The sequence below is a fragment of the Microchirus variegatus genome (assembly GCF_963457635.1).
Source record: "Microchirus variegatus genome assembly, chromosome: 2".
NCBI classification, from domain to species: domain Eukaryota; kingdom Metazoa; phylum Chordata; class Actinopteri; order Pleuronectiformes; family Soleidae; genus Microchirus; species Microchirus variegatus.
Window position 1 is genome coordinate 35,716,805 of NC_139803.1, and position 12,052 is coordinate 35,728,856.

Below are 12,052 nucleotides of genomic sequence, written 5' to 3' on the forward strand. Positions count from 1 at the left end.
TGACAAAATAAGTTTGTTTTTTTAACCACGTCAACCATTTTCTTTTTTTATTCCTTTTAAAGTTTGAAAATAGATTCAGGGAAAAAAAAGCATCAAAGCTCTTCTTCCCTATATTGTAATTTCCAATCATTTTAAAACCGCTTTATTTGACAAGTCGTTTTTCATTTGGATTTCAGCGCGTGTGTGTGTGTGAGAGACGCCGTAAATCTGAACATCACCGTTGCGTTACGACGCGAGATCGTACGTACGCAGAACCACAAGGGGTCATCAGACATGTGACCCGAACGCGAACCTCCAAGCAGCCCAACTCAACGTGTTCATTAGTAAAAGAAAAGCAAACATGGCTTTGCTTAGAAATGACATGCTTGCAAATTGATGCAAAAAATACTTTTCGTTTTTTGAGGGGCGAAGTTACGGGTGAGCTGCAGCGGAGACCAGAGATTAAAAGCTACTCGGTGGCAGACTGACGCCACGGTAAACGCAGCTCACCTGCTCTTTTACCTGCAGCTGAGGGTCGAGGAGGAGGTTGTTTGAGTGGTTTCCACTCCTCCTCCTCCTCCTCCCCCACGTTACAACATAAACATGTCCCTCTGTGTGCGACAGTGTCAACAGTCCTCCACCAACGCGAGAGAGGCCTGATTTGACTTGGAAAGCACTGTTCCCCGCATCCAGTGGTCACGGACCGTTGCTCAGGGTTCGTAGTGTTTCTTTTGACCGTACGTGAACCACATCACAGAGACCTGATGATCATACGTTTGCTGTTACCAGCCAGGCCCCTGCGGCCACCACCTTTCAGCAGCCTCCACCATCCTCCATCCATCACGTACTCGGCAAATGATAGTTAACTATGAGTGGCATGAAAAAGCTGCTCCATTTTCTCTCACTCACTCCTTTTTTTCTTTCTTTTTTTGTTACCTCAGCCTACACACAGGGCCAAACAACTTTTCCTTTCAACTGCAGCTACATGAACTGAGCAGTCTTGTTAGTCTCCTGTGACTCATACAACAAAATTAAAGTGTGGTCGTCTTAATTGACACCAGGATTTTAAAAAATAGGAACACTGTGTTTTCTAGACAGGAGGAACAACTTCACAAACGTCTAATAAGCCTCGTTGTTGTAGCCTAATGTTGGTCAGCTTTATGGAAAGCAAGGTCTAAAAAGACATAGTTTAAACATGTGCTTATAATTAATGATGCCGAGTCTGACTTCAGTGTCATATGGTTATCTTTACTTTTCCACATGCAATCAGAAACAAGACAGCCATTTGCAGAGTAACACAGTGCAGAGTCGGCGGAGGCAGCGCCTCCCGAGTGTTTCTGCTCAACGGACAGTTTTAAAAGAAGCTGACAGCGGCCAGAGTGTTTTCTTAATGCCTTAAAACAGCAAGGCTGTGCAGACAGGTGAGTTAAACCTCACGCAGAGGACAGAGAACGACAGAAGAAAGAAATCAGCCGTGCGTGGAAAATCACAACATGTCTGGTTCCGTGTCTGTGGCGTGTTCACGTGTGTGGCTTCCGTGTTCAGTAGCACCATTGTCCATTTTAAAATACATTAATCAAATGTTTTAAGGGTGAAGACGAAAAGGAACACACGGTGAGAAAATTAAAACAACCTAGGACCTTTTTTTTTTTTTTTTTCTTTACCACTGATTAATGTTCAGCGTAGTGTGCAGGGAATCCAGGTGAAGGAGGCGGCTCCGTCGCTTAGCGACCGGCAACACAAGCAACACGTTACAATCTGTCAAGACAGAAACAGACACATTCAGCGCCTCCATTACAGAGGAGGAGACAGGTTAGACGCTGACAATTCCATCGGGTCTGGGAACTGTAGATGTTTGTCTGTCATCACGGGCTCCTATAGGGCAAGAAACCAAGAGAAACTCTCTCATAAATGACAACTGTCAAATGCCAGTGTGGCTACAAACTAGATGAAGGTGAAGATGAGGCGTCATCTACACAAAAACAGAACTTTCTAGATCTTTTTCACAAATGACTTTTAACGCTGTAGTATACCTGCCAGGCCTGTATGTGGCACTGTAAGGCATCCGCACGAATGCAACTACAACAACAGAGAGAGAGAGCATGAAAATACAATCACAACAAACTGAGCCAGAATGAACCAAGCCAGGGGCGAAAATGAACTCCAAACATAAGAATAAAACGGTGCCAACTGCAAAAAGATAGCGGACCGTGAATGCAAGGGTAAGAGAGAGGTGGACATCAAAACATCGTTATTTCCCCAAAGCTGCGTATTAGTTAGCAAGGATGACATTTGCTGGTCACTGAAATGATTCTTAGCTGATTATTAATCGATTACCAAATTAATCGTCAACTATTTGGATAATCGATTTGAAACTTTTTTCATTATAAAAACAAGATTTCTGATTGTTTTAGCTTCTTAAATGTGAATATTTTCTCTTTGCTCCACATAACAGAGAAATCAATGAAACGGAATCATTTTGGTTTGAGGACAAAACGAGACATTTCCAGGTTTGAGACTGATCAACGTTTTCAGACATTTTGTGGACCAAACGATTAATCAAGAAAATAATCCACAGATGAATCCATTACGAAAATAATCGTTAGTTGCAGCTCTACCCAGACAATCTCTTTCTATTTAGTTCTTAATAAGTTTTCTTAAAAAATATAAACCCCATTGACATAAATTCCCCCCAAAAAGTAGCAATGCCAGGCCTGTATGTGGCGCTGTGATGCTGCCACAGAAATACACAAAAAGCAAAGAAGAAAACGAAGAGCATGTGCCCGTACAAAACCCAAATACAAGAAGACGAAAATCGGGACAGTGATTTCAACAGAGAGGCGGGGCTATGACCAAACTTGCATATTGGTCGTATTCATGAAAACGCAAAGGGTTTTTTCACTTTTAGCGCTCCAAAAACATTGGTTCCGTGTGAATAAAATCTTTTGTGGCTTCTCCTAAAGGCATTGTCGTGTACTGGCCCACAGAGAGCAGCCACTATGCTCTGCAACAGGTGTGTGCTTTTGCATATTTGTGCTGAGATCGACGTACAGGAGGCGAGCATGTGTGCGGGATAACAACCCCCGTCCTGTGATCGCATTTGAATTTCTTAAGCTTGTTGTTTTAGTTTGTACTTAAGCTATGCTTAGGCAACGACATATCCACCGCCCGCCGGAGAAAAGACTGACACTTGGTTGGCTAATGCAACCTCTTCTGGCTGACAGGCTCTTGAAAAACAAAGTGCTCAACAAGGAGGAGGAGGGTGAAAAAGTATTAACGTGAAAGAGGCTTCAGTGCCAAAAAAAAGCCGAGATATTTCCAGAGAAGAAAAACATGCGGCAACGTACGCCGACGGTTACAGGACACGGATGTGGTGAACAATCCACGCCTAACACACACACACACACACACACAAGGAAACAAGTGAGGAGCATCATTTTCATTGCTTTAATTGTTTGTGTGCGTTATCAACGCATGCATGCAACTTTCATCAAATTCTAAATATTTTTTTTAACCGAGATTAAAAAACAAACTTCATAATTGTCATAATTCATATAGAAGTTACATAAAAAGGAACAAAAGCAACAGGCCTTAACATCAGCGTATAAAAAAGGCCTTAAACACTAATTATAATGAAGAACTACAATAGGCATCTTTGGTTTATTTTTGAAGACTTGGTGCCCTTGTTGTGATCACAGTATATATTTTCCATCTTCCATGAAGATGTGTACGAGTAGATATATATATGTGTGTGTGTGTGTACAATATACATACATATACGTGTTAGTAAATGGCTTTAGTGACAGTGTGGACGGTTTAGTTCAGGACAGGAGGTAAATTTGAAGGGGTGATGATCAGTTGTCATGTTCCAGTTTTGTCAAATTATACTGTATTATACAGTAACAGTATAATTATGATACATTGCATTTAAAAGTATGTTTTTAATTGTGAAAATGTTTTTTTTCCCCTGCGCTCAGACCTTTAGTCCATATTTGGTTTTAAATGAGCAACAGTCAGTTGAAGGTCAACATGACTCATAATGAAGAAGAAGAAGAATCTGCTTCATCGGAATTATGAAGGCGTAGTTGGATCTGATTTGACTGACAGTGAAAACAACCTGAGGAGAACAGCACGTCAACTGTCTGATTTTAATTTTAATGTCCATCTTTCACTATTTTAGGACCCTGATAAACACTATATTAAAAAACAGAGCCCTTAAACACTATTGTTTCAGTCTTGAAAACATTGGAACCTGTTTTATGTTGAAATGTGTTTTGCTCAGTGCTTAAAAAAAACGTAGCTGTTTTTTCACTGCAGAGCACATTGGATAAAAGATGAGAGTTTGTTCTTTGACAGTTAGTAGTAGTTTAACGGTCATAATTCAAGGTGAACAATCTAACAAGTTACTAATTCAGGTCAACGATATTGGAATGAAGGCAGAATCCATGAGGCACGTGTTGGTTTCCTTCCATTTGTTTTGTTACCAGTTCTTGTTCAGCCACCCAGACACATATTCATAGACCAGCAGCATCACCGCTCCACCTGTAACAGAACATACAAGAGCCAGATGAATCCATATCTAGGAAAGAACGAGTAGGTGGTTTCATTCAGTTTCTCAGGTTGTATCTATTAAATCTCATCTAGAACTGTATAAATAAATAAATGGTCACTACCATAAACTTGTATCTTACCTGGTCCGAGCCTCATTATCTTGGGCACCAACCCCTTGTATAGTGCCATATATCTATTAAACAGAAATAGGACATTAATGTACAAACACAGAGCATCATACTCACAATCCAGACAAAAATGTGTAAAATGTAAAGATTTCAGTTCGAGTATATGCTACTGTTCAAAAGTTTGTGGTCACCTATACAATTTGTTTTGTGCTTTCCAATAAAAGTTACACTTTTATTCATCAAAAGAGTTGCAAAATGAATAGAAAATATAGTGAAGACATTGACAAGATTAGAAATAATAATTTTTATTCAAAATAATAATTTTGCCCTTTCGTCAAAGAACCAGCAAAACAGCTGTGCTAACATTAATTGCACAAGGGTTTTTCAAGGGTTGTCTAATCATCCAATAGTCTTCTAAAACACAATGTACCATTAAAACACTGGAAATGTGCCTCTATACACCTATGTACATATTCCATTAAAAACCAGACGTTTGCAGCTAGAATAGTCGTTTACCACATTAACAATGTATAGAGTGTATTTCTGATTCATTTAATGTTATATTTATTGGAAAAAAGTGTTTTTCCTTCAAAAATAAGGACATTTCTAAGTGACCCCAAACTTTTGAACCGTAGTGTACGACGTGCTAAACCATGGATTATGGAGCGTCACCATGTGCATTTTACATACAGTTCTGTGGTACCTGAATTGTACTTTTTTTTTTCATCTCTTTATAATATTAGTTATTAGAAACTTAGCAAATTCCGATTAGGTAAATAAGGTATTTTTTAGGGTAAGATTTACCAGCTACCCAGTGGTAGCTTCATAAATTATTACATTTACCACAACTTTATTGCATGAATAAACTGCACAAACTAGTGTAATTAAATTTCAGTCAAATTAAATTTATTTTACACAGGATCTTTTAATATGTTTGAGTGCTTTTACCTTTACTCTTTACAATTGTCACTGGATAACTTCTGCACTGTGGTATTTCCTCCTCTGGTATATAAAGTGCACTCATGCACTTGCATGTGAACGTGCGTAGGTGCTGGGCTGTGTAGGGCGAGTGCCTCTCTGTCCGTCTGTCTGTCTCTAACAGCGAGCGCTGGCGTGTACCTGCCCCTCTTAATGCATTCAAGGTGATCGGTGGCTGGCGGCCTCCGCCTCGCGCTCCCTGTCCTGCTCCCTGCCCCCGCCACTGACGGCGTTAATAAGGCTCGACCCACTTCCTCCCTGGCCCTCTGTCTGATTAGATTGACCTGTGGAGCGCCGCGCGGCTCGTTAGGGTCTGCTTAACGACGTCTCCCATAGGGACCACTAATTAGCTGGGACTGTGTTGTGTTAGAGCAGGGGACTGGATGTGGCGGAGAGGGGTCCGCCCTCCATGCAAAAAAAAACAAAAAAAAAAAACCTTGCGACGACAGTGCCGTTCCTGGAGCCGCCCCCAAGGCTCCTGTGTCCACTAACTACTAACATGTCGCTGGCCCTTGTCTCGTGGAGCTGCATGGGGGGAAAGTGGAAAGCCCAGGGCGATTGCTAACATAACATAGATCTTTTCCTTGAAGCTTCCATTTAGAGCTGTCATTCTGCACGGCTTAAAAAATATGTTAACATTTACTGTACAACTGACAGACTGCAGAAATGTATGATCGCATGTGAGGGAATGCAGCCCGGAATCTAGACTACAGTCACTTATTTGGTTCCACAGCTGTGCATCAAGTTATTCATGCAATTTCCCTGTAGTTGGTTTAGGAAACTCAGAATGAACAGTGAAAACCTGCTCACCTGCTGCTACATTTGTCTTTTCTTACTGCCAGCATGAAAAATACGTGGCTCATTCGATCTTGGATGCATGTTAAATTTTGTCTCACTAATCCCACCCCATCCTGCTCGTTTCATACCCTTCCTCCCGGTACACAAGTGCCATGGTCTGGAAGCAGGTGCGGTACTTGATCTCCCCCGGCACAGGCTGGGGTCCCTGGATGCGACTCTTGGCCACGTCGAAGGGAATGTTCACACAGGAGGAGATGGTTCCAGACACGAGGCCGATGGTAAACTTCCTCAAGAACTCAAGGGTAGGGTCCTTGTAAAAATGGAAGAGACGCAGTATTTAAGCAAAGCATGTGCATGTGAACTCTGGAGAGGGGGCACCAGGTGTTAAAATCTGCAGCCACGTAACACAAATAAAGAGAAAGTAAATACAGCATCGTGGAGCTGACAAAATAATATAGTAACACTTTAGACACATTCACCATTAACTAGGTGCTTATTAATATGCATATAAGTCACATACTAGCCGTTTATTAGTAAATATTAAGCACGCATTAACACCTTATTTAGGAAAAATCTTAATTAATGTCGTAATAGAGGTAGTTATGTAGAATAAGGCACCTAGTTAATGGTGAATGTGTTCTCTAATCTAAAGTGTTACCATTAATACATTATGTGCATATGTATGAGAGTTAACTTGAGGGGAGCATGGAATTGTGCATATGATTGCAAAGCTGCCATGAAAGCCCTGATCATTTTATGGTAGCGGGGGGCAGATTAGTGCTTCCTGACTGCGGTGCAGCGCTCTGATTGGCTGAGCAGAAGCACATGTTCTCTGGGGGAGCCAACACAAGAGGATTTATAAACAGGGTTCATGCAGGCAGACTGGGGAGGCATATGGGGACAATTTAGGTAATTGGGCTGTGACTCGGCACAGGGGTATTACTGTACCAAAGAAGCCCAGACTCAGAGAGCTCTGACAGCTAATTGGCCAGGATATTTTTACAAATGACAGCAGCCTCTCTGGTCCGGGCCTTTCTCAAGCGGGCTGGACACCCTGAGAGCCGAGGTAAATCAACAGCTAATCCCACTTCAGTTTTTTTTTTTTCAAGTGGGATGTGGGGAAGGGGGTAACATGGCCGCAGCTTAAGTACACCCATCAACCCACTTCCTAACAGCCTTAAGCAAACATCTCCTCACACATTCACTTGTGAAGGATGGCAGTGGGCTATCTGCCTCCTCTGTACTATTCAAATCACGATATGAGAGCGCGCAGGGCTATATTTGACTACGGACACGTTTGAGTTGCAAGCTCATTGCTCATGTTGCTCACAAAAGAGGCTTTGGACAAATGCCACCATCACCTCAGCCCACAATATTTATCCTTCTCTGCCTCAACAATGGCCGTCGTTAGCCTCTCACAAACAGGATCGGCTTCAATCAACGTACAGTACATACCGATGGAGCGTTCCCAAAAACAGCAGCCACAATCTGAGAATAGAGCTATTTGAGTCATCTAGCCACATAATTATCATTCAGAGAAGATGACCACTTGGTTTCTCTGTGCATTGTGCGTCACTGGAAAAAATGTTGAAAATATAGAGCAGCCTGGGCTCCCCACTGTAACCTTCCCTTGAAAAATAGTGCCGTTGTCTGCTTCCAATTAGTACATTGGAGTTAATCTAATGCTCGAGTTTGTACATGTGGAACTGGCGTATGGTAACGTTTCCATTAAACAAAATTAACTTTTGTTTGGGCCATCAGGCCCTGCCGGATGTGTAATCTGAGATTTCGGGGATGTTATGAGGAGCAAATAGGCGAGGTATTAGCCGAGCTGATCTTACAAGCTCCGGTCTGATTTTTTGCTTCCTCTTCACTTTGGCAGTCGAGGAAACTAATCACATCGTCAAACACTTGCTATTCCCCACTGGCAAGGTGACTGTGACACACGTGTATCATGTAGCCTCGGGTAAGAAAAAAAATGAGAGTAGTCAAAGTTGCATACATCAAAGGTAAAAGTCAGAGTGGGTGTATGTCACTTGGCTTGGATTTGTTGCTTTTGTGGGCACAAAATCAAAGCAGAGCTGGAGGTCAGTGTGGTCATAGGTTTTGATTGGCATATTACCGGACTGGTGGGAATAGCATCCTTCACGTTAAAGTAGAAGCCAAAGTAGATCATGTTGAAAACGCCATGGCGTCCAAGTGTTGATGTTAATCCCTTATTCAGACCCTGCAGTCCGAAGCCGCCCGAGTTTATGATGCGTCTGGCTTGAGCAAATGAGGAGGGTTGCTGTTTTAGAGAGAGCAAATTCAAAAAGAAGACATGTCAAATGTGAAATGTGATTTTAATAGACTGTAATAAGGAGTATTTTATGACTATCGACCTCTTTGAAGGCATCTCTGTTGGCCTGGAGACTGACTTTCACCACCTCGAATGGATTGACAACAACTGCCTCAGTCAATCCTGCACCAAGACCTGCTGCAGACAGAGCCTGTGGAAGAGACGGACGTGATTAATAACAGCCGAGAATGTGGAGAGAATATTCAAATACAGACTGACAGTGTGTCTCGGCTGCGAAAGCAGCAAAGTTCCCCACGTCTTTGTTTGGTCTGAGATTCTGTCACTCCTCTGTCATTGTTACCCTTTGACAAATGTCTCAAGACAGACAGGACACCTGGGTTTGTTATCGTTTGAGAAAAATGTCAGGTGACAGAGAGCAGGGGGAGAACAAAAGGCAGAAGAATGCGAGAGAAGTAGCAATGCCTTTATGATTAATCATTCAAGGGAGTGAAAATGTAAAAAGAATCAGTTATTTTCTAAAGGTTCAGACATAACTGAACATCACCGTCTAAATTCCCTTAAAAGCAACAAGGTAAAAGTTTCCTGTAAAGCTGTGGACTACATTCCTGCGATATCTTTTTTACATTTGATATACTATATTTCATATAGTTTGATATGTGCTAGATTTTGGGATCAATAAAATCTGTCCACGTCTCATTTAGTGACATTCACCATCAAGTAACTACATTAACTATTAATAAATCTACATTCATGACAAGTATTTAACTTATGTACATGTATTTCCATGAGGCAGTATAAATATGTGAATGTAAAGTGTGCGCATGTGTGCATGGAGAGCGAACAGCGTAATGGGAACATGTCAAGAGCCCGTCTCTTGCTCATTACTCTTCCTGGCCCTTTATCCTGCTGTCAGGGCCGCGGGACCCATCCTCTCAGACAGGCCCTCGTGATGTTTACACAGCCAGCCAGCCACGTTTTAATTCCTTATTTGTGTTATTACTGTGTGTGTCCTCATTAATCAGAGTGAAGACATTCAGCTGTGCCATGAGGTACAACTGGAGAGGGTTTCAGAACCAGTCTGTAATTGACTCGCCCTAATGATCAGATGTGATTACACTCCTTGATACACGAGGGCCCCTCTGGGTGGAAATGTAGTTTGAGGCACTTGAAGAGGACACAGGAGATAGTGAGATGGAGGGCGGAAGAGGAGAACATGATGGATGGGACAGGTAAACATTTCTCGACCAATGGCTGAAAAAACAAGCTGAAGATATGCGCCAGGACAGGACGCCCTCAATGCTCAGTTACAGGTATGCCATCCATCACCGTTGACACTTGGCTGCCACCTGAATAGATGTGTGGCGACCGCACCTTGGAGACGCAAGTCTGTCAAGTTGGAAACTTTGACTCAGTGTAACTGATACCAGATTAGTCAAGTTAGATGGAAGGACTTGTGATGTTTGTCGCCTGTGGTGAAACCAGTCTGCAGATTGAACAAATGCCAAGCAAACATACAGTAGAGCCCATTTGTTAGGGCAGTGTGGTTAATAGAAAGGATTGAACAAGATTGTGTGAGCCAAATTGTATTTATTCATTTATGGCAGCATCTTGCCAGATTATGATTGCCTGAAGGATCAGCAATATGGATAATCGCTTGATATTTTGGTTGGCTGGATCACTATTACAGTGATTTCCCACAAAGAAGCTTATCAGATGAGTTATAAAGTGCGGTGAGCTTGATTTAATATCACCAGTGATGTATTTTACGTGTTTATTTTTTTTATCTAACCAGATAAAAGATTTATTTTTTATTTAACCTTTATTTAACCAGAAAAAAGACCCATTGAGATCAAGATCTCTTTCACAAAGGGTGACCTGGCCAAGAAAGGCAGCAGCACACATCATATTTAATAAAAAACAGGGAAATAACACTTACAAAACAAACACTGAAATATAAAAGTGCAACTAGATCAAATTTCTTACATGCACTTTGACTGATAGCTCCCCATCAATAATGAATCCCAGGTACTTATAACTGGCAACCAGCTCAAGAGCTCCGCCATGAGAAGTTCTAATTTTTCCCATGGGAACAGATGAATTTTGAAAAAAAAAAAAAAAAAAAAGCATTACTTTGGATTTTTCAGCATTTAAAACGAATTTCTCCAGATGAATCTGCACTGCATCAAAAGATAGACTGCAAAAATGTGAATGCTTTGTGCAATCAAGTGTGAACAACAGTAAATTATCAGGAATCATCGGCATTCAAACGGTAGAAGGCATTTGACGAGTTTGCACACAGATCGTTAATGTAGATCGTAAACAAAATGGGTCCTAGAACTGAGCCTTGAGGAACACCTTTTGTGACCTCAAGAAAGGTGGAACTTACTCCAGCCATCTGAACACATTGTGTCCAATTTGCCACATAATATTCAAACCAAGTGGCAGCTTGTGTGGAGATGCCATTTTTGATGAGAACATCGAGCAAGAGATTGTGATCCACAGTGGCAAATGCCTTTGACTGAGTCTGCTGTGCTCTGAATATACAGTTTTTCTCTTTAGTAAAGAGTTGTTGTTGCACAATTATCTTCTTTGAAGAATGTTTATTGTTATTCTCAATAAAACTGACCAGGGATTCAATATCAATAAGTTTAGAGTGAGCACACATGTTGCTTAGCTGATTCATACAGTGTGAGCTGTGGGCTTTTGGTCGTGCAGAAAAACACTTTTGTATGTAATGACTTAAAATGATCCAACAAGATTCATTAAACTAGATTTCCCGCCCAGCATTTATATGCTTCTGCTGATACCAGACTCCTATAACATACTGACTTAAAGGAACATGATATAGTAGAGGACACAGACATGTTTTGTGATGCCATAGAGATCCTGAATCCAAACAGAGCCAAAATTGAAAAGGAACACAAGACATTCTTGAGACTCACATGAATGGGCCAGATGTACATATGGATAACTCGAACACATAATGCATCTGGCTACAGCCGACCGTGCAGAGGCATAGCCCAGCTAGTCTGCACTTTATTATATTTGATGTGTCATTTCAAATCCACTCTGATGGAATACATATCCAAATTAAAACAGTCCTGTATTTGCTGAATGGACTACACAGATTAAGATGTGATTTTTTTTAGTGCCAAGTAGGGCTGCAACTAACAATTCTTTTCATAATCGATCAATGTGTTGATATTTTTCACAAAAATTGCATTTTCCCAAACCTCAAAATTATGATAATCTCAAATGTGTTGTTTTGTCACTAAACCAAACTTACCCAGTTTTGATCATTTCTTTGTTATATGGAGCA

At 41.3% G+C, this 12,052-nt stretch overlaps 1 protein-coding gene across 1 annotated transcript in view; it reads right to left on the reverse strand.

The window, feature by feature from the left end:
- Positions 1-3,581: 3,581 nt before the first annotated feature.
- The window catches only part of slc25a21 (solute carrier family 25 member 21), an 88,577-nt gene continuing 80,106 nt past the window's right edge, over positions 3,582-12,052 (reverse strand). Inside the window, exons 7-11 of the mRNA XM_083885801.1 lie at positions 8,816-8,923; positions 8,557-8,721; positions 6,563-6,744; positions 4,671-4,723; positions 3,582-4,521 (exon numbers count right to left, since the gene is read on the reverse strand). Coding sequence (XP_083741927.1) covers positions 4,460-4,521; positions 4,671-4,723; positions 6,563-6,744; positions 8,557-8,721; positions 8,816-8,923 — 570 coding nt within the window. The 3' untranslated portion in view covers positions 3,582-4,459. The remainder of the gene's footprint in view (positions 4,522-4,670; positions 4,724-6,562; positions 6,745-8,556; positions 8,722-8,815; positions 8,924-12,052) is intronic.